Source organism: Pogonomyrmex barbatus, unplaced genomic scaffold, assembly GCF_055798465.1.
Source record: "Pogonomyrmex barbatus isolate J1 unplaced genomic scaffold, ASM5579846v1 scaffold2, whole genome shotgun sequence".
NCBI classification, from domain to species: Eukaryota; Metazoa; Arthropoda; class Insecta; order Hymenoptera; family Formicidae; genus Pogonomyrmex; species Pogonomyrmex barbatus.
In genome coordinates this window covers 21,446,573-21,469,111 of record NW_028297116.1, presented here as the reverse complement: position 1 = coordinate 21,469,111, position 22,539 = coordinate 21,446,573, and the positions used below count along the sequence as shown (strand labels likewise).

Genomic DNA, 22,539 nt, shown 5'->3' with positions numbered 1-22,539 from the left:
GATGATAACATGCTCTATTTCAAATTCTAATTAGTTTCTAGCATGTGACATCATTAACTCACTTCGGGTTGAGTCAATTCATTACAGTTAAAAACGCTATTTTGAAAACTTTGTTATATCACACATGAAATAATAGCTTACAATAAAAAAATATATATTAGCTTAAAAAAACATATATCAGTTTAAATATTAATTTATCAATGTTGAAAAATTGCAGAATTTGAAGTTGATAAATATTAATTTATCAACTTTTGGTTGTCAAACGTCAAATTCTGCAATTTTTTCACTTCTAAAACCTTATCAGACTGTAGGATAAGATTGAAATTGGAATTAGGATGGATTGTTCCATATTTTGATAAATCCCGCTAATTCTGATTTCTTCGCATTCTTTTTTTTTTATTTATAGCTTTATTCTTTATCCATCACATAAATTTATCTAAAGTGGAACAACCAAGCCTTATCGCAAAAAAACTAATTTCAAATTCATGAATTTTAATTGAGTGACTAAATTTTAATATAATTTCAATTTTAATTGGTAATCTGTAGGTTTGTTCTTTTCAGCTGAACTTGCACAATTTATCTTTTCTCTTTTTCCCTGCAATATGGAAAGAAAAGGAAGAAAGATGAATTGTGCAAATTCAACCGAAAAGAACAGACTTTGGCTGAATTCTGTAAAGCGCATATGCGCGCATTTTATTACAGTATACGTGACATGAACTATAGATAAATGTGCGCATATGCGCTTTACGGAATTGAGCTTTTGTATGAACTTGGGAATGTACCTTAACGCGCATGCATCCGACGTTTCGATAGCAAATCCAGCTAGCCACACAGCATCGCAAACAGACATCACGAATGCACGTTATGCTTGGTTATGCGGCGTGGATGAATTTTGGCGGACATCGAGTTAGTGAGGTTAAAGGTAAACAAAGGTAAGAAAGCATACAGTCAATATATATATATATATGAGTAAATGATTTAAATATGATATTTATATAAAAGAAGCTCAATTAAAAGAAAAACAATCAGGCAATTTCGTAATGCGTGGCTGAATGAAGATATTTTTAAAAGATGGTTGGCCTCTCATCCTACAAGAAGTAAAACTTTGTATTTCACGTAATACTATAAAATGTCAGAGCAAATTTATTTCGGCATTCACGAAAAGCAAAATATATGAAAATAATGGATCAAAGAGATCGAAGCCTTGACATTAATAGTGATAGCAATAAAAGCGATATTTTGCATGCAGATAAGGTAAAATGTGAAATAAAGTTAGCCATCTTTTTTGTAGAGCAGTTTAATATTCCTTTTGCAGATTATTTAATTCCCTTGTTAAATATTATTTTTGACAATCTTTATTTTAATTAAAATAATATTGTTTTACAAAACAATTATTGTAATAGCTTATATTTTCCTTTGCGTCCTTTTCAAAAAGATGTTTTATTACAGTTAAAGATGACTTAATGAAATCAAAACTTGTTTTCTTATTATTTATACAAATAAAATATGTTTATTGTTTAATTGGTAGTCTTTTTTACTTATACATATACTTAACTATATGTTTATGTATATAGTACATATAAAATAAATGAATATATTTTATTAATTTTTGAAAAGATTGATTTTGATTTTTCATCACAGTATATAAGGGTCGTAACATGTAACAGGGTGTTTAGAGCACATCTTTTATACTGATTTTTATATGCTACTTCTTATTTTTTAACTCACATGTGCGAGAAAAAATTAGCTAATACTATTGTTGATAAATATATAATGACAGACGCGATTATTAGAATATAAAGAATACTTATACAAGTCTGTATCAAAATTGAAATTCAGATTTAATATATATCTTTCACCACTTGCGATAACTTTTCTACACAAAAGTTATTCAAATAATATGTATAATATGTATTTTAAATAGAAGAAAGTTTAAAGTAGAAAAAATCCCAAAGATAAGTATTCTATCAAAGGTGACTTTGTTCATACTTCAATTAGTTTAATTACTTAATACTTAACTACTTACTAATTACTTAATTATCAATTTATAAAATGGTACAAAGCAAAATTTCAAATTGTATTTGTATAGCATCTAATCTAATTTTATCTTTTTATATATAACAGAAAATTAAAAACTGTTTCCACACAAACATTTATCAGATATTTATAGATACAGATGAAAATAAATATACAAATAAGTTTTCTTTTTCAATATCAAAAATATTTATAAGTTATATATTTATAAATTTTATTAATGAATTTTGTTTAATTTTATGAGTATATTTAAATATTTAGAATATGATATATTCTATTAAAGACCTCCATTAGATCTTTATTAGATTTCTAACAAAGTGGATGTGGATTTTATGGAACTTTCATACATTGAGAAAAAAAATGCTGTTGAATGAACAGCATTAGTCTAATTGGAAATAATTTCGTTAATTTAATGATATTATTAATGAAACAAAGATCTTGATTATTAAAACAAGAGCATGACATATTTGTTTCATTAATAATGTCATTAAATTAACGAAATTATTTCCAATTAGACTAATGATATTCATTCAACAGTATTTTTTTTCAATGTGTGAAAGTTCCATAAAATCCACATTCACACTTTGTTAGAAATCTAATAAAGATCTAATGGAGGTCTCTAATAGAATCATATTCTAAATATTTAAATATGTATCACACATCAAATCGTAATCATAAACATTTTTTAGTGCTTATTAAGTTAATCCTGACTAAATTTAATCGGAATTAAAGTTCTCATATTTCGTACATACGGATTAATTGTTGATTTTCAAAGTTATTTAAAAAAGAAGAAGATTCGAGTTTGCGGGATCGTACATAAATAAAGATTGTAAAATTTGTATCTGTAACATTCACGTTCGAGGCAACTGAATGTTCGAAATCTCGAATTGCGTGTTCGTTTCCAGTGTTGGAAAGCGAGTAACGGGTAGGCTTCGCGTTCTCGCGTCGATCACCCGACGATTCGATTTGGATTCGTTAATTCGGCATACGCGGAATAAGGAAGTTTCAGAAGTTCGCGGCATTCCGACGGCGCGGCACAACGCTCGATATTTTAATCGCGCGCGCCCTGCCGTAAACTAATAATAATAATTGTCCCTCGCACCGACGGAGTCCGTGCGAAATAGTCTGTGAACTCTGCGGAGCGCGCAATCGCGCCGTGATGATGCGGCAGACGTCATCGCGCTCTGTCGAAAGAGAGGAACGGTAGATCCCACCTAGATAAGACGAGAGGCAGCTATCTCCGTGCGTCCTTTCCCCCCTCCTCCTTTTTCACCTCGCGTAGACCCGCGAAAGGACGCGAAGGATGAGAATGAATGAAACGTAGAAAAGGGTGGAAATCTTCGTGATCGAGGGACCATTCCGAGTTGCGGAGCCACGTCTGCTGCCACGGTGCGGAGAGGAGCGTAATCGCGATCGGCGCTGACGTAGTGGCCCGAGACCGAACCGGTGGGCTGTCGCTGCCGCCGCCGCCGCCGCCGCCGCCGCCGCCGCCGCCGCCGCCGACGACCGGAGGGACTCACAGGTGAGGCGAAGAGGTGGGAGATCGCACGTTCGTCGCGTTCGCGTGTCCTCGAGCGAGTGTGCGTAAGCGAGCGATTGCGGACCGAGAGTGTCTTGTCCGCGCGACGAGACAAGACGAGGATAATAAACAACGACGGCCGACGGTGGCGGTAGAGTGCGGTGTGCGACGTCGACGACTTACCAGCGGATGAGGCACGGCGACACCTGCTTGGTGGGTAGGTAGCCGTGCGGCACAGTGACGCGCGTAGAGAAGGATAGACAAACGGACGTGCGTGCACAGCAGCAGCAGAAACGGCGACGGCCATACTCAAACAACGGCCGAGCGAGTACGAGAGATGAAGTAGGTGATAATCTCGAATCGGAAGAGGGAGAGAGAGAAAGAGAAAGAGAGAAAAAGAAGAGAATTCCGATCTTCATAACCGTACGCAGTGGACCGCGCGCCCGAGTTTCAGGACGACGGAGAGACAAAGAGAGAACGAAAGATAGAGCGAGGAAAAGAGACAGAGGCGAGTTGAACCGAGTCGAATCGTGGAATCGGTGCGAGTGTAATCGCGATATATCGGTGTGCGAGGGCGAGCTTAGCACTGCCAGCAGCAGCGACAGAGCGGCAGCAGTAACGAGTAGCGAAGAGAACACGAAGGAGCGGCCCGGAACGGGCGGAAGTGTGGGTCGTGCGTGCCTCTGCGTGCCTCTGCGTGCAGTGCGTGCGGAGAGAACGTCGGAAAGAGGATAACAGACAGCAGTAGCGGTAACAGCAACAGCGGCGTCGGCGTTGGGGACGGAGGGGAAGGAAGAGGAGGAGGAGGAAGAGGCAGCGGCAGTGAGCGGAGCACCGGTGGTCGAGCCTGACGCGGGTGTCCAGTGGTCGGCCGGCGGGATGAGCGCCAAGACAGACGTGAATAGACGGGTGCTGGCAATCCAAGCGAAGAAGAAGCGGCACAAGCCCAGCAAGCGCAAGGGCAAGGCCAATTCCCAGAGCGAGCAAGACGCGCAGAGCTCCAAGGGGCCGCGTGTTGGTAGTGGCCAAGTAGTGGCCACCGCGACCACCACCGCCGCCGCCGCCAACGCTGCCACCACTACCACCACTACAGCCACCAACGTCACCACCACAACGACCACTTCTACCACCACGACCACCAATACTTATGAGTACGCCTCGGACGGCCCCCCGCAGCGCGCCTATAACAGCGACAACGGGACCAGGTAACCCCGATGTGCCCTGCTGGGTCGGCGTGCAGCTGCATGGTACGCGGAGACTCATCCCGGGTGTTTTACGTTACGTTACAATTACGTTTCGTTAACGTGGATCGTGTATTGTTGCGTATCTTCGTCAACGGTGACAGCTTGCCGTTGAGAAGAATCTCGCCTTCGGCACGTTAAATCGCGCCAAATCTGCCAAACTCGATTTTTTTCACGTCGTCGTTTGAGTCTCATTTCAGAGATACCGATAGGTTGATAATTATATATTCGTGATTGCGGGGAAGAGAAATCGTGGATAATAATAATTAATACAGCAATATAATGATGATAATCTCCAACGATTGTGGATAATATGGGTTAATATAAATAATTATTCCATAATCTCTCCGACGATTACATGTAAGCTTCATTAATCAGGATCTCAATAGCGTGTGTTCATCAAGTGTATTGTCGAAAACACTGAATATAAAATTGTTAGATTCCTTATTACAATTCTTATTTAATTTTTTTATAATGACTATATATTATTTCTTATATATGAAGTCATTCAACATTAATTATGCTTGTTAAATGTGGGAGCACCATCACCGCAAATATCATTAACGCTGTTAATTACACATTTGTTTTTCTGCTTCATTCGCTCTTTGATTTTATGTCACGAGGAAGAATCGATTGTTGCAAGCGTCGCGTTAGTTGTAACCTGTTATTTACGATCGACGAATTTGTCGTAGATTGGTACCATGTCATAGTTCCAGCAATGAAACGATAGAAGACGACGATGTATTCAGTACTGACGACGAGGAACAGGAGGACAGCAGTGACTACTGTAAAGGCGGGTACCATCCCGTGAAGATAGGAGATCTCTTTTTAAATCGCTATCATGTCACCCGTAAGCTCGGCTGGGGTCACTTTTCCACCGTATGGCTCTGCTGGGACTTACAGGTACGATACAATCTTGGATTACGGCGATTAATCTTCTCTTTCACACTTACATAGACAACACATGGGATATCTTGAAATTATTCTGCAGGATAAACGTTTTGTGGCGCTTAAAATAGTGAAATCCGCATCCCATTTCACTGAGACTGCATTGGATGAAATTAAATTGTTAAAAGACGTGCGCGATACAGATCCCACTGATCCTAAGCGCAATAAGACCGTCCAGTTGCTCAATGACTTCAAGATCAGCGGCATTAACGGCCTGCATGTTTGCATGGTATTTGAAGTGCTTGGACATAATCTTCTTAAATTGATTATCAAGTCGAACTACAGAGGAATTCCAAGAAATAACGTTAAGCGCGTCATCAGACAAGTACTCGAAGGTCTCGACTATCTTCATAATAAATGTAAGATGATTGTTTAAGTCTATTGGTAGTATTCAAGTCTATATATTAGTCAGTTTTACGCAGTAGTTTACCAGAATATTATTTACCATAAAATTACTTTTAAAATGGAAGGAAGCTCACTATGATTCCGATTACGATACACTTACCGTTATGTAGTACATATAGTACATGTTGAATTCTCTTTCAGGTAAAATTATTCATACAGACATTAAACCTGAAAATGTTCTTGTATGCGTCGATGAGACTTATATACGAAAATTAGCATGTGAAGCGACAGAATTGCATTCTATGGGGGCGAAGTTACCGGTATCTCTGATTTCCACTGCGCCGAAAGAGTTTCAAGAACCCACGCCGAATTCCAAAATGTCCAAGAACAAGAAGAAAAAATTGAAGAAAAAAGCCAAACGCCAAAACGAGCTCTTGAAGAAGCAAATGGAGCAGATAGAGGAGTTAGAGGAACAAATTAAGCTCGCGAATAGCACGAGAGAAAACGGAGAGGTTGAAACGAATAGTCTAGACCAGGATCTCAATACGGAGAGCATAGAGGACAATACGGAGAGCAAAGGATCACCCGACAACTCGGAACCATCTGCACCTTCTTTACACGTGAATGGGGTAGATGGTTTAGCGGGCGGTGAGAAAATACAGAATCCATCGTCCGAACAATCTGAAAAAATGGACAATGTCACTCTGTGCGATGTGGAGAAAAGTTGTGGCGAAGGTATCCTACCACCTGATCCCGATGACACTGATGAATGTAGCGAAGGTAGAGTAATCGCGTTGTTATCGCTGTTATTTATCTTTGTTTCCTAACGTAATTTTATCTGTCATTCTTCATCTTATTTGTAGGTCGTAGATCATTGAACCCACCGGAAAGTAAGCAATTGAAACGGGCGTCCATGTCTCCTCTGGATCCTGCCATAATGGACTGCGAGATAGATGTAAAAATAGCAGATCTTGGAAACGCATGCTGGGTTCATAAAAAATTCACGGACGATATTCAAACTCGTCAATACAGGTCACTCGAAGTTCTGTTAGGTTCTGGTTACGATACTTCTGCCGATATATGGTCCACTGCTTGCATGGCGTTTGAATTGGCAACTGGAGATTATCTTTTTGAACCTCACAACGGCAAGGATTACTGCAGGTGATGATTTACAACATTCACACTTATAATTGCGATTACAATATGAATTTTATATTAAAATCGCTTGATTATTTCAAGTATTGAAACGATTCTTATTTATGTTTTAGAGATGAAGATCATTTGGCTCATATCATCGAATTGCTGGGAGAGATACCGAGACGTATCGCTCTTTCGGGGAAGAACTCGAGGATATATTTCAATAGGAAAGGTGAATTAAAGCATATTACCGGGTTGAAACCATGGGGCCTGTATGAAGTGTTGACGGAGAAATACGAGTGGACTCCGAACGAAGCGCGCGAGTTCGCAGAGTTCCTAATACCTATGCTCGAGTTCAATCCGAGCATGCGAGCCACCGCAGCCGAGTGCCTGAAGCATCCTTGGCTGCAAATCAAAAAGTGATCGCGTTTTTTATTGTTTTATCTGTAATATCTCTGCAACTTTCACTTTACCGCCCAGTTGTCGCAATTGTAAATCGAGAGTGTGATAGGAAGCCGAAAAACACTTGCAAACTTGTCAGGTGTTATTTCCGTACTGAAAAAAGAAAATCACAATTCCGCGACCCGATTTGCGTACGAAAAGCAAGTGCATCGTTTCAAGAGCACACATGTACACATACACACGTACACTAGAAAACTGTTTGATATAATATGAATTATGGAAACGAGTTGTAACATATGTTGTTATATTAATCATACGTACACTACGAGCGTGTCTCCGCGTGGGAAATGTTACGAAACCGAAAACGTTTCGAAAAGATTGTTATATACCTTTTACAAATGGTGATTTGACAATATTGCGGAAGTCGCCTCAAGGAAAGTCGCCTCTCAAACGCAGCGAGCGAAGTGTCGCAAAATCCGGAAATTATTAAAGATCTTGCAACATTCCGCTAATTTCCATATATAAAATGGCCGCGCGCGTGCTTCCTAATGTAACACTCTCAAACATACATCGGCTGACCATTTGTGTAGTTGTACCACTTGTTAAATCATATTTTTAATTAGTGATGAGAGAACTTAAATTAAAAGAAGAAAGAAAAATTTTTTTCATAGTACTTTATATAGATATATATAGATTACTTTACATACACATTTGTGTCGCATTCTTTGTACTTGTCATTTAATTTATCTATGAATATTCCAAGAGTCGTGGGATCCACTCGTAACGCGCTGTGAAGGTACTGGCGGACTCGGTAACGTGTTTGGTTTAAAATTAGGACTCATTGCCTTGACTCAGTTATCCGTGTGTACTTTTATATATTGCACACCGGTCGCTGTAAATTCTTGCCAACAAACTTGTCGTCTGAAATCGCAACGGGACAGAAATGGCTACTTAATTAATATTTTACGTCTACCTCAATATACGTGAGCCGGTTAGAAATACTCATGAACGGATATACACATAACGAGGGACCGCATTCAAATAGATGTAAATTTCAAATAGAGGAATCTGTATATTATAGATAATCAATCAAGAGTCGATCTCTGGATTCTTGGAATATATAATTTACAATGGGCGCTGGTTGAATAAAACAATATGCATGTGCTTATTTAAGGATTTTATTTTTTTTCAAAGCTATTCAATCTTATATAAAATCTAAGAGTATCGATTTTCTTTTGTATCGCCATCAGAATAACTTTAAAATAAATTAAATTTTATTTAGCAGCAAACGGCGTGAAGGTCGTACTTGTTGATATTACATAATAATTTATATATACTTTTTTTGTAACGATACACGTTAAAGACAACTGTATATATAAATAGCAATATATAAGACTAATGTTATATCCAATAGGCGATTTGTATGTGAAAATATATTATGCATCTTGTCTTATTCCATTGCGCCCTACGATACTAATATTGTAATGAACATTTCTGTTTGTTATAATCTTGTTTACATCGCTAATGCGAATGCCTGTATACATAATGTACAATTACAAAAAGAAAGAGAGAGTATCTATATCGTGAATAAGATATTGGCAAACATGAGAGCAATTATAACAAAAGTAACGTTGAATTTTATGCAAACTTCTTTACTTCACTGAACACTGACTGACTACTGAGCTCTCTGCCCATAATAATTGTCTTCTATTTTATAAATAAAGAAGCGAAGCAGTGCGTTCCTCAGGACCATTTGATCGTGCATGTTTTCCTATGCACGAATTCGATTCATGCTTCCCGCAGAATGTCCTGTTTCGCTTCGTCTGCCAATCTAAAGTCTCGCAAAAGGTCTCGATTGAACTACGTGTGGAGATGCGTGCGTACGTGGAAATCATTACGATGTACAAATGTCTTTGTCATTCACTTTTCGGTTACATTTCTTCCCGGGTAAAAGAGGAAAATACTCTTGTAAAAATATATGGCATTTTACGATTTATTTTTTAATACAGCATGCATTTTTTATTTATTTTACTTTTGATTATTTTTAATTAGGAATTTATTTCACGAATGCTTCAATATAAAATTACATGTATAAGACGCAGCTTTTAATTTATTAAAAATTGACATTTTTAAGAAATACGTTTACTGATTTTCATTATATTCTCGTTTTTTTTTTGTATTTTTAATTAATAATTAATTATGTCTCGCGATTGAAAAATTGAAAAAACCCAGTAAAATTTGTATAAGTAGGAAACAGGCAGCATGATACGTGAGATGAGAAGATGCCTCTTCTACCCGTGCTATAATTCAGATACAGGAAGAATGCGTCTATATGCAATTCAAATCCTGGCAATATAAAATCTGCATTTTAGTTCATAACATGTCATTTATCATCGCGTCTCCTTCTTTCGTGAATCTCGTGTGGTCTCTTAATCACGGCGATCCTGGCGAATTTGTACAGTATGTAACTAAAATCTTAGCGAATAATATTCGATACCGTTCTACGAGAGAAATACGGCCAGTGAAATCTATTATTACGAAGGCAGCGATCATGGCTCGATTTAATAGTCAATTTTTCCGTTAGTACTCATAATACGCGCTTCTAATCAAATTAACATCGAGCTTTTGCTCGGTTATCGCTTGATTCTTTAACTCCGAATGACACTCGTAAAATTTTAGAATTCATATTATCTAGTGAAAAACTACAAGCACAATTGTAAATTCCGAGAATTTGTGCAGTTAAAGATCGAAACCGATATAATTCCGATGAATTTAAGTTTTTAAAGTTTTACGCACGGAGCATTTTCTACTTATATATAGAATATGATTAATTCTACACTTGATATTATTATAAACATTTGTAACGTTCATAAAAAGAGAGAAAGGATAAGAATTTTACTCTTTTAATTTTTTTATTATCTCTCGAAGCGAAGTCGAAATTGTAAAGAAAATCTGACATAGATATCACAAATAGACATTTAATTCTCAACATATTTATAGGACGATAGAATTGAATTCAATTTTAAAATTTTATACATATATCGGTTTCTGTCCTGACAGTTAAGAGATTATAGAGACATGGATATCGATCGAAGCACGCTGAGGAGTGCGCTTCCGTCGATACATTATAATTATCATAAACGGATCGTTGACTAGATTTAATGATTTCGCTAGACGACGACGAGGGCGATTCAGGCATCGGAAAATCGCGTCCCGTTCGTCATTAGGTCAATCGAAGCTCAAAGTATCGCGTTGCCGGCGACGCTGGCGGCTCCGCAAGTCGTCGCATTTGAAAAACGTTCGCACTGTGACCATATAGAAAAAAAAACGTTATATCTCATATTAATATATCATATGTACCATACATATATATATTAATATCTCCATAGTGCTCTATACATAAATATACATATATATATATATATATATATATATAAACATATGGATATATTGAAATGATAAATTTACATAGGTGTGACTCGCTGCTTGGCGTTTAGGAATAGTTAGCAGCAAATTAACAAACGATAATAGCGAACTGTGTATAGCTCTTGATGTACGGGATATCCCTCCGCCGCCCCGTTTCCGATTTTCGAGCGGATAATTTTTATTTGTGCGAGCCAGATAGCAAGAAAGGGAGAGGAAATGAGAGACAAGTAACAGCCGCGAGGCGCTTCATTTCTTTTCTTTTTTTTCCCCTCCCTCCCCTCCTCCCCCCTGCGATAGAGAGATTTCTCGCGTATGATATGTATAAATGTAAGAGATTCGCGGATATGTAGACGATCAGATACGGTCGGATGGAATGGGGAGGAAATGGTGTACGATACAGGGACCCAATATTGAAATGCACACACCAGGGACTCATGTTCCAATCGGTAGATTCTAAACGTTATTCCGAGCGATTTGTTCGATCGGATGTACTAATCTCGCCGCCGAATATCTCGAGCGTTAATCTGACACCAATATTTATGAATTATAATATTTTCGGGATCGGAGCAATCAATATCACAACGTCGCACAGAAATAAGAGGATGCCGCAGAGATCGGAGAGTGAAGTGAGTGATCTCGCATACCCCTTTCTCGGATCAACTTTTGACATTCCTTTCCTGTCGCAACGTGGCTGCGAGGTATGATATTGATTGTCGTCTCGTTCCGCAGATGATCGATAAAATACGCAATAAGTTGTACGACGATGCTGAACGCACAGCGAAGCTGCATTGTGTGTGTGTGTGTGTGTGTGTGTGTGTGTGTGTGTGTGCGCGCGCGCGCGCGCGCGCGTGTGTGTGTGTGTGTGCACGTGTGTGTGCACGTGTGTGTGTGTGTGTGCGCGAGCCGTCAGTCGTTCCTTAATTATAATTGTCGCCGAAGCGCAATATCATTGCGGGAGTCCGCCTCTGTACAATTTTCAGGGACGAGTGTCGGTAGCACGACGTTAAAATTGCGAATGCGAGGACCGAGGAATGTGGCCTTGATCGAGGAGCGAAAATTATACGTCGACCATAAGTTAACGTTGCGCTTTGTCGAAGGGATTTTACCGCGTGGTATCCTCCTCCTTTAATCTTAAGAAATTGGAGAATTGTCGGGGAGAGCGATGCGGTGCGACGGGAAATTTTTCGATGAGAGGAACGGAGAAAGCTTTGCTATCAAACACCAAATTTTATTACATGTAAGTCGCAAAAAAAAAAAAAAAACGCGCACGAGATACTGTAAATATTGCGAGTAAACCCAGCGCGAGGTTTTGCACATTTTTAGAAGAGCGTTCGCGCGTCAGGCGATCCACGGCGATTGAAACGCGGAGGCGTTGGTGAGGACCCTTCTGCAAAAAAAAAAAAAGAAAAGAAAGAAAAGAAACGGGTCGTGACGTAAAATGTACAGCGATTATATATATCAGCATGATAGGGCCGGGGAGATATTGGGTTGTGTGCGCGCGCGAAGGAGAGAAAGGGAGACGTAAAGTCGGCATGCGATAATATTATTATTGTCTCACTGATTGGTACATAGTCATACTGGTCTCGTAGCGTTATAGAGAGCTATTTAAACTCTGCATGCTTAGCCAATTTGCGCTCGCCGCGGCAGGTCCGGTGAGGGCCCGCCGCGCGACGGACGTTTTAATAAGAGTGTAAAACTATCGATAGCGGCACGTGTAGGCGCCCGCGATACGTGACGATCATCTTTAGAAGTTCATCGAGCCGACAAACGGGACATGCAAGTTACAGCGAACCGAACCCGGACAGATGCGTTGCGAGAGAAACGACTGGAGCATCGGGACAGGGAAAAAGCCAGGGACGGCGTGTTGTCGTCGCGCTCCTCTCCTAGACAATATCCCAGATTAGCGCGAGATAAAAATATGTCCTTTGTCACTGGTACCGGCTGGGCGATCGAATCCTCCTCGCGAGAGGACCCGGGGAGAAATGATGTCCGCTTGATTGACCGATTAATTCGCCTGATCGCGTCGCACGAGCCGCGTCTGCGAGATGCGAAGGAATAAGAAGGCGTTGTTGGGTCTTCTGCAAATAATAAACGAATTGATTTCGAAATCTTGATTACATAATTATAATCCGATTCTCAAAATTGACGAAGATTAATGAGATTAAGATTTCTCGGCCTTATTCGCTTTCGTCTTATTCGTAAAATCGTGTCCTTCCTAATAATGGCATAATTTTCGTCGCATTTTGCGTAGAGAATTCCTATAGATCACTGCTGATCCTTTCTAATATGTTTCTCTTTGCACCGATGAATGTTCGAAGATGTGTTAAACGATGTTCGTCCGAGCGTATCGTACAATCAGAATCGCGTATTTGTTCCTTCAGAGATATCCCTCCGGATTAGCGAACTGCGAACGCTTGCGGAAAAGAAGGCTCAAAGAAAAAAAGAAAGAGATACCGAATATAATAATCGCTAATTTATCGTATACTAATGTCTCATGCTCCAGTCACTCGATGTAATGACCATGCGAAGCATTAAGAACTCTAGAGCATAATAAAATAGCCATAACGAATCGAACGAATAAATGGATTTGATGTTTAGACGCTGCCTCCGTTATGTGCCCTGCCGCAAAGAATAAAAAAAAAACAGACAACCATGTATCCATCCCCTGAGAGAGATCGATATATAATATGAAAAATAAATTCGCAACAAAATAAATGGTTTTTCTTTTTTTCACTTATGATCCATCAATGAAGGTAAAAAAGTAGTAGCCTGAAATCATTTCACAATTATGAATCAGTTTATTTATATATAGTATATCACAAATTATATCACCTTTATTGTCTCTGGATGTTGCTATAATCGTACAAAGTGTAATGTACAATATGTTCACATTTTTCTAAATATATATTTCAAATACTGGACGAAGAGTGAGAATACAGAATTCGTTCCGCAACTTTAGCCACCTCTTTGTTGTACATACCGTACAGTTACAGGATAAATCTATATTACCTGCCGAATACAATATATCATTTATGTTTCAATCGACTTTCATTACAATAGAACATAGGACGTACTCGCATATCTTCCGCCAGTTGATTCCTGGCTAGGAAATGTGTACACTGTGTGGGTTAACGCTCGGCCTCAAGGAAGCAAGATATCATAGCTCCTCCCACAAATGATATGATACAAAACGTGTGTAATTATTCACGTATGATATATAGTATACAAAAACTTATATATATATATATATATATATATAAGAAACAAATCTATTCAATTTCTCAAATTTCATCATTGAAATATTCATATAAATATTATAATAATGCAGATCAAAACAATATTATATATTTTAATGATATACTTTACAGAAACAATTCTGAAAGAGATAATATACGGTAACTATACGGGATATTATAAATTATTTGAACCAACTTACTAACTCGCTAATTTATCAATTTTGTTCAATTAACTTATTATTAAAATAATTATCACGATTATATAACTAAACAAAATAATACTAAATATAATATTATACTATCGTCATATACATAATTGTGACATATTTCGTTGTTTCTCTCGATTATTAATTTTACTTTCATTTAATTTTAGAATAATTTTAATTATGCGTAACGAGATTAACACAAATAGAAATCTGTTATTTGTACAAATACTAACGATAATACTAACGAAAGTATCAGATCGTATAAATGATCTTCATCAATTCAACAAATATCGCACGATTAAAAATTACATATGGAACAAGAGATTAATACAACCCACGGGAGCTCTAGAAAATATACTTGTGGCAACAAGTTGAATTTTAATCAGACCAATCCTCCTCAGCTCTGTAAATTAACAGTATTTTTGTTAATATTTTAAGATCTTGCTGAAATCAATTTACTGCCCATCACCGTTGTCAAGCCGCTTTGAAGAAAGCAAGCATATTGAACAATACACTATTTATTATATAAGCAATAATGTAAAACGATGCTTATAATGATATAGATACATGTAAATATTAGGCAAAAGAAATAAATTATGAAAATATAATATATAAGAGACAATTATTAACATCTTAGAAAAATTTCACTCATGTTGTAGCTGTAGAATTTGCTGTGCAAACTATTTATCACTTCTTTCTTATCCATGTTCCCTCTTTTTATAATTATCCATAAATTATGAAAATAATTAGAGAATTATATGAAATAAGATTCCATATTCCAGATATTTGTGTATATCAATGAAGTGCATTAGTAAAACATATACAAGTAAATGTTAAGCAATAAGCAAATTTTAAGTTAGAGAAAAATTTTGTAATAATTTTAAATAGAGAAAATTGTGAAAGCTCACCCTCAGTTCATTGGGACAAGATATTTGTTTGCAGCTTGAAAATAATTCTCATTTTTTAAGAGATCTATATGTTGTTATAGATATTTAATACTAAATTAAGTATTAATAAATATTTATATGTACATCCATTTACAGGCAATATAATTTAAAAGCACATAGTTCAGCACACTGAAGGACGTCACGTGCACACACGCACACACAAAATTAAATACTTAATATAGACCCGTGTCTAGGACGTCCGTTCTTCTCCTTCCCATGCGATTGCTCCTTAGCTGTACCAGTGACATTCAGATTTAATTGTGCGGTTGACGCCGTGGTCGCTTCATCGTCCGATTCTATCGGACTGATTCTAATAGCTTGGTACCATTGATTCGTCAAATCTGTCATTTGCGATTTGCAATCCTTCAACTCCTGCTGCGTAAATCGCCTTGTGAAAAACGGGATGAAAAATTTCAGATCCCATCTTGCGAAACCACGTATCCGTGATTGCAAAAAAGATACTTCCATTTCCTCCTCCGTGAGTTCCGACAAGTGCTCGGAATCTATAGTTTGTCCCTGTTAAACAAAAAAAAAGTATTATATGTCATCAATATATATGTAAAGATTTCTAATTAAATGCGACGCAAAATTTGTCCAATTACCCATTCTCTCGTTTTGCTCAATGTAACTTCCTTGTCTTTCTTCTTTCTTCTGCTATTGCTCTTTTGTTTCTTTTCGGCTCTCAAGAACTTCAACAGAGGCATAGTGGACCCACCGAATATTAAAGTCGTAAATAATACGATGATAAGCGTCGTCGTTATAATAACGTGGCGTGTCTCGTCGCTGAAATCTAAATGAAGCGACAGTGCGTATGATATAGCGCCGCGCAAGCCGCTGAACCACATGATGAACATCATCTTCCTCGTGATCTGATGCTCGCGAAAACGATTAACGAGCAAAGCCAATGGAAAGATATTGGCGGCTCTTCCAATCAGACACAGAATCAGGGACCAAACGACCAATGCTGGTTCAAACTATCAAAAAGAAAGAAAGGCTTGATAAAAAATATTTAAGAATTGTACTGATCATATAAATATATATATAAATAATATCCTTACTCTATGTCTAAAGCTGAACAATGCTAATCCTAGGTATGCAAAAACACAAGTTTCAGCAATGAAGGCTAGCGTTCGCATTGTCTGCTGCATTGTAATTTGTGTAACAGTTGACAAGTTGAAATGCGTGTAGTGCGACATGACTATTCCATTGAATAAAATTGCCATAATTCCTGCAACAACAAATTCATGTAAGTTAAATAAACAATAACAATTGATAAAAGAATTCATCATATAATTAAACGTTTACCAGACAGTTGTATGCCTTCTGCTAAAACATATGGAGCGTATGTGAACACCAACATTATGCCAAACTCTAAAGACGGATTCTTCCTAAGATCCACATGTTTCAGCAATAACGCGCTTATTAAAGCGAAGACCACGCCGATCCCGGCCGACGCGAAAAACATGAGGCAGAATCGATTCAAGCCGAGTATGATCGCCTCGCTGGTCGTTGCCGCGTTGTTGGACTCCAGTACAGAAGTGGTCAGGACAATGGAGATAGCATCGTTCAGAATCGACTCTCCAAAAACCAACATGTTCAGAACCGGATCGACGTCCAGAGCGTGAAAGATCGCGACCGTGGCGACCGGGTCCACCGCCGATATCAGCGAACCAAAGGCGAAGCTTTCGACGAAGCTAAGCTTGTATGCTACCTGCGCTAGACCCAAGAGATATATGCCGGCTCCGATGACGAACGCGGAGATGGCCGTGCCGAAAATGGCGAATACCATGATACTGCCGATGTTCTGGAAAAAGTTTCCTTTATGTAGATTGTACCCTGATTCAAAGATGATAGGCGGTAGCAAGACCAAGAAAAACGCGGTTGGCGAGAAAGCCTCCTCCTTTCGCCAGTTCGCTATGTTCTGATGCGACATGAGGTTTATGATCATGCCGATCGCGGCGCCTAGGAAGACGATCACCACTGATTCCGGCAGATACTGGAAATTGGTTTGTAACATCAAGTGTATCAGCAGAATGCCCAGCGCTAGGACGCACAACACGAAGAATATGGACATCGAGCTGTTGTGCTCTTCCTCGGCGGAGCCCTTGTCGGGGAGGACGGGCTCCGCTGGAGCGACAGTAGTTGTCGTGGTGTTGGTCGCGTTGGTAGCATCCGGATTCTGCGACGGCACAGAAATGTCCGTCGTGTTCCTGTCAGGACTCGGTGATATCGCGCTGTTTTTTTCGGTTGTCTGATGGCTCGCGTTACCATCCGGTGGCTGTGCCGTGCTCGCTGGTGGAGTTGTTGATGGTTTCACGGTGGTCGAGCTGGTTGCATTGCGACTGACAGCGTGACTCGTACCGTCGACCTGCACGACGGGCTGTGCCGTGCTGGGTAACAGGATTGACACATTCGCCGTGACATTCGAAACGTTCAGAGCGTGCGGAGTGACCGTGGACGTGGACGTGGTCTTGTTGTCGGTGACGAGTTCGCTCGCTTTCAGGTTAATTATCTCTACACCGTGCGAGACATACCACGACGTATGACATAGCAACAAGATTCCGACGACCAGGCTCCACCTGCATGACGGTGTTAAATGTTGCGCTTGAAACGTTGTCATCTCTTAATGTTGTAGCATTATATCGTAGGTAGCAGAAGACGGTTTTGCAGCTTCTTCTCTTTTCTTCTTTTTATGAGATACCAATGTTTTCCTAGAGCTTGGTAAAATCACGAGAATTCTGACGTTTGACTAGTGGATTAGAATGTTCAAGATCTCTACAGCTGACTCAGATGTCAGTCTTTACAAATGTAAAAAAATTCCCTAGATTATTATTATTATTATTATTATAACGATTTTTATATGAATTCTTATATACAAAATAATTTTTGAAATTATTAATAATAATCTTTTATTAAAAGGAATATATAAGAAATATATAAGTTATATTCACTTATATTTTGCATTCCGAAAAATATTGCTTTCGAGAAACATTTATTGAAATGCAATCATTTTTTATCTTCATTCTGTTATTTTTATCGTTACACTTCATTTATAAATTTAAAACGAAAGAAATGTTAGTAACAAATAGCTGTGAATTTTTTCAGAATATTCGAATTTTTTATTTGTGCTCAACTTCTTATTCACATTAATTGTGCCTGACTTAAAAATTCTAGAAATTCTTAGAAATTTCTGATTTGATACTTTACCTTTTTGATTACCTTTATATACCTTTCTTATAATCAATTCTCACACCTCACACTCCTACATCTTAAATATTATTTTATTTTTATTCTTTCACCTTATAAATAATATAAAAATTATTAAACTAATATTAATAAATAATTATATATATACAATTATATATATACAATTCAATTTAAAAATTATTTTCTACTTATAAATACTCATCAACAACTTTATACATATCCTTTCTGATTGTGACTTTTTATATATTCTTGATCACTTATTATTCTTGATATTTAATTTTTTTGAGAAAATTTAGAAGTTTCCGCGATTTAAACTTTTAGACTTAAGGAAAAAAGAGAAACGAAAATACTCCGCATCTAAAAATTATATTTATTCTGTTTGTACGTTGTTTTTATCTATTCTTAAAGTTTCATTAGTATACTCCCATGCCAATCCAATGCGACCAGCTTCTGCTGGTTGTACAGAATCTTCACCTAATCTTTGTTCGACACCTTTCCAAGATCTTTCTTGTAGATATTGAGCTCCAGCCTTACCAATGGCAACAGTACCTAGTAAAAGAATTGCTATGTTGAACATTGTTGCAGTGCAATTATAAGAAACGTTAAAGAAAAATTTAATGCTTAGAATATGAAGAAATTGTTTAACCATAAACATAATTATAAGAAAAATTATAGAAATGCGCGTCAAAAAACATGAAATAATTTTTTACTGAAAATACATTTTTTAAAAATGTTATAGAGTTTTTAATGTCTTATTAGTTTCTTGAAATTTATTTTAATTTAAATAAATTGGATATATATACCTGATGAACGAACTGTCAAAGCATTCATTTGATCAGTACATAAAGCATCATCCTCACAATTTCTAACACTACTAGAAACGAGAGAAACATCCGAATCCATTGATGGCTTAAAATTAACATAATGAGAGCCACCAGGCAATATTTGCCGGAAGTCCATAAAATATTGCGAACAAAATTCCCTCGCGCTATTAAATGCTAATTCAACTTCGTATGGTGTAAGTATAGGCTTGAAAAAATCCCTCGAATCGAATACTTCATTTTCTGGACAAGCTATCACAACGAAAGCATCAATCTGAAATAAAAATCGAATATTGATCATTACTAATAATGGCTGCGTTCAGCAGAGAAAGCAGATGAGTGTTCAGTGATTCTTTATTATGATTGGTTTCTACACTTACATTCAATGAAGATCTAAAGGCAAGGACCAATCATATTGAAAAATCATTGAGCACTTTCTCTGCTTGAACGCAGCCATGTAACACAATGAAATTAAATTCAAATATGTTTTGTTACATTATACTGGACATACCTCCGGGAAATTTGCAAGCTTAGCAGGATTTATTTTCCCTACATTGAGAAGATAAGATTTCTTATTTTTTTGCCGGAGGGCTTTTTTCACTGTGTTTATAGCCGTCAGATATTCTGTGATACCTAACGTAGCCACCACAATTCCCACAATTTTGGCATCTCTCAGCTTTTCTATTAAGAATCTTCTTCGTTTCAACCAAGGTGTATTCAATGCTTCAAATTCATGAATTTTATTATTTGCAAGATAGCACCACCTTTTCACAGGTATACTCATTGCTAATAATGCAAGGGTTTTTCCTTCTTCTCCCAAAAAGAAACCTTCGTAATCTTGCACATTATACCCGTTCTCTAAAGTATAATTTCTACCTAAGATAACTGAGGCCGAGCTTGTTTTGATATCAGTATATTCCACGTTCGATGTACAATTTAATTTAGATAATATTAAATGTTTATACATAGGTTTCAATATATCATACACATGTTCTGCAATCATACAATATGCAATTATGTCTCCAGCTTTATCACATGACCAGATCTCTTTACATTCTAATAGTATTTTAATCGTTTACCAATCTTATGTGCGTATGCCACATCGTAGAAAAATATAATTTTCTTTGTACGATCTGAGAAGACTCGTTCGAACTCATTACTGAATTCAATCGTGTCCAATTGCTTTCTTGGCAAAACGTGAAAAATCGGCAAACGAGCGGTAGGATTAAGGCAAGCATGTCCAAAATGTATTATGCCATCTGCGTTAACATGTTGTGCTGCTATCTCGTCGACGCAGCAGCTACCGCAGGTAGTATCGCCTAAGATATACAACTTCTGACCTATACTTTTTTCTAAACGTAATGTGACTTCCACTGAATCTGGCAACAAGCTGTCTGGAAATTGTAGGCACACCTATAATGCATAAGAGAGAGAAAGATCCAAATGAATATCCGCTTGATAACAGATTATTCATGTAATTATGCATAATAATTAATAAAAGCTTTAACTATATATAATCAAGAATGTAATTATTCATATTAAATACCCATTGCAATAGATTCGTGCCCATTTTCATCAATGTAGATTAATTATAATTTTGATTTAATTTATGTTCTATCTTTCCTCAGTTCTAAGAATTAGAAAATAAAGAGTAAATTAAATCAAAATCCAAGTTAATCTATATTATGATAAAACAGAAAATTAAAATTAATCTAACTTAACCTAATCTTATCTATAAACAACTCCAGCATAAATATCATTGTTATTCTTATTATTACTCCATCGCTTTCATAAATCGCAATCATTTATTCGAAATTTAAGTGTCGCTTACACAATAAATCGTGCATATCGTATATATTATCTACAAAAGGAAGCAAATTTTGACAAATGGATTGACAAATAACCTCAATTTTTCTCATATCTCAATTCACGAGAAAAAATGGGATGGAGAAGAGATAAAAATCTCGGAAGAATCTATAAGGATCTATAAGGATCTGAGTGAGCATTATCGAGAAATATGCGCTTTTTTTCGAACCTGTTTTAAGGCATTTATCCGAATCCATCGAGCACATTTCTCCACATCATACGGATCGCTTTGAGCGTCGGTCACCACGGCGGCTTCTGCCTCGCTCCTTGCAGACTTCTTGACCGAGATCATGGTGTCTTTCTCTTTCTTGAGGCGAGCGTCAAATAATAAATCGGTACGGAAATTGTTTACATGTGCGTGTCGCCGGAACTCGTACGATCGTACGTCGCGAATCACGCGATTGACGCGAATCTGCGCGGATCTGTGCAGCTTGCGTCCTTCCGGTCTTTTCCACGTTCTCGCGCATTTTCTTTTTCCATCTTCTTTCTCGTGCCGAGCAAGCGAAAAATATACAGGATGTTCCAAAAATAGAGATCAATCGCTCGAGAGGTGATTGGGGATCCAAAAACAAAAAAAAAAAAAAAAAAAATTGATATGAACATAGATTCGGAAATGCATTACTTTTCGAGTTATCGCCATTTTATGTTGAAATTTAAAATTGCTTTACTTTCGAACTTTTGGTTAAAATGGTTGAAAGAAGAGATGGTCTTTGTTATATAACATAATTAAGTTATATAACATAATTAAAATTAAATAAAAGTTGTGAGCTGCTTTTTAGCACTACTCACGATACGCAGTTGAATCTTTTTTGCTAAGAGATGTTAAGCGGACTGTTACATTCACGTAGAATTTAGAATAATCCTTGAAATCTAATTTTTTTCAAATTTTATATTGTTTTCGATCTTAAAACGCGCAATTTTCAGCCAAAGCTGAATCATGTTATTATTTCATATTAATTTATTGATTGGTGCATAATTTAATATTATTGATAACATGTTTTATAAATTTACAAGAAATTATCATTCATCGAAAAAATAATTATTAAAGAATAATTATTTTTGAAATATATCGCTTTGCCTATTTCGTGACGTCGAATACGTACACGAACATTACGACAAAAAGCCCTTCTTTCTTGAGTCTTTCTTTCTTGACTGAACTCTTTACACTATTCATGTTTTCTCTTTTTTTTTTCACCAACGTGAA

The 22,539-nt window shown here is 37.3% G+C and overlaps 3 protein-coding genes across 7 annotated transcripts; 1 reads left to right on the top strand and 2 right to left on the bottom strand.

The window, feature by feature from the left end:
• Positions 1–783: 783 nt before the first annotated feature.
• On the top strand, positions 784–13,767 carry SRPK (SR splicing factor protein kinase). Of its 4 annotated transcripts, none has more exons than XM_011643735.3 (6): positions 784–932; positions 5,505–5,697; positions 5,786–6,101; positions 6,289–6,867; positions 6,951–7,248; positions 7,356–13,767. In XM_011643735.3, the coding sequence occupies exons 1-6, from the start codon at positions 856–858 to the stop codon at positions 7,645–7,647; spliced, it is 1,755 nt and encodes a 584-aa protein (XP_011642037.2). In that variant the 5' UTR covers positions 784–855; the 3' UTR covers positions 7,648–13,767. The 4 variants fall into 4 exon arrangements, with proteins under 4 accessions (XP_011642037.2, XP_011642036.2, XP_011642035.1 ...); XM_011643734.3 differs by having other exon boundaries at positions 788–932; positions 5,487–5,697; XM_011643733.2 differs by lacking the exon at positions 784–932 and adding an exon at positions 2,700–4,758.
• Positions 13,768–13,830: 63 nt separating this feature from the next.
• Nhe1 (Na[+]/H[+] hydrogen exchanger 1) lies at positions 13,831–18,226 on the bottom strand. The gene is made up of 5 exons (XM_011643736.3): positions 16,747–18,226; positions 16,500–16,669; positions 16,044–16,415; positions 15,626–15,957; positions 13,831–14,897 (listed from the first exon to the last, which is right to left on the bottom strand). Exons 1-5 carry the CDS (start codon positions 18,059–18,061, stop codon positions 14,873–14,875), a joined length of 2,214 nt encoding a protein of 737 aa, XP_011642038.2. The 5' UTR covers positions 18,062–18,226; the 3' UTR covers positions 13,831–14,872.
• Positions 18,227–19,007: 781 nt separating this feature from the next.
• On the bottom strand, positions 19,008–21,958 carry Dph2 (Diphthamide biosynthesis 2). Of its 2 annotated transcripts, XM_089076713.1 has the most exons (6): positions 21,505–21,647; positions 21,016–21,099; positions 20,549–20,882; positions 19,981–20,462; positions 19,452–19,743; positions 19,008–19,197 (listed from the first exon to the last, which is right to left on the bottom strand). In XM_089076713.1, exons 2-6 carry the CDS (start codon positions 21,043–21,045, stop codon positions 19,019–19,021), a joined length of 1,317 nt encoding a protein of 438 aa, XP_088932839.1. In that variant the 5' UTR covers positions 21,046–21,099; positions 21,505–21,647; the 3' UTR covers positions 19,008–19,018. The 2 variants fall into 2 exon arrangements, with proteins under 2 accessions (XP_088932839.1, XP_011642039.2); XM_011643737.3 differs by lacking the exon at positions 21,016–21,099 and having other exon boundaries at positions 21,505–21,958.
• Positions 21,959–22,539: the final 581 nt, after the last annotated feature.

What these genes read in the sequence shown, in the direction of transcription:
- Nhe1 (XM_011643736.3), bottom strand. Translation starts at nt 18,061, where the DNA reads ATGACAACGTTTCAAGCGCAACATTTAACACCGTCATGCAGGTGGAGC. An exon ending in AGAAGGCATACAACTGTCTG is followed by an intron (nt 16,670 to 16,746) that starts GTAAACGTTTAA and finishes TTGTTGTTGCAG; the next exon opens with GAATTATGGCAATTTTATTC. An exon ending in TGTTCAGCTTTAGACATAGA is followed by an intron (nt 16,416 to 16,499) that starts GTAAGGATATTA and finishes TCTTTTTGATAG; the next exon opens with TTTGAACCAGCATTGGTCGT.
- SRPK (XM_011643732.2), top strand. Translation starts at nt 4,433, where the DNA reads ATGAGCGCCAAGACAGACGTGAATAGACGGGTGCTGGCAATCCAAGCG. An exon ending in GGCTCTGCTGGGACTTACAG is followed by an intron (nt 5,698 to 5,785) that starts GTACGATACAAT and finishes ATTATTCTGCAG; the next exon opens with GATAAACGTTTTGTGGCGCT. An exon ending in CACTGATGAATGTAGCGAAG is followed by an intron (nt 6,868 to 6,950) that starts GTAGAGTAATCG and finishes TCTTATTTGTAG; the next exon opens with GTCGTAGATCATTGAACCCA.
- Dph2 (XM_011643737.3), bottom strand. Translation starts at nt 21,627, where the DNA reads ATGATCTCGGTCAAGAAGTCTGCAAGGAGCGAGGCAGAAGCCGCCGTG. An exon ending in GGCATACGCACATAAGATTG is followed by an intron (nt 20,463 to 20,548) that starts GTAAACGATTAA and finishes GTATGATTGCAG; the next exon opens with AACATGTGTATGATATATTG. An exon ending in AGCTTGCAAATTTCCCGGAG is followed by an intron (nt 19,744 to 19,980) that starts GTATGTCCAGTA and finishes TTTTTATTTCAG; the next exon opens with ATTGATGCTTTCGTTGTGAT.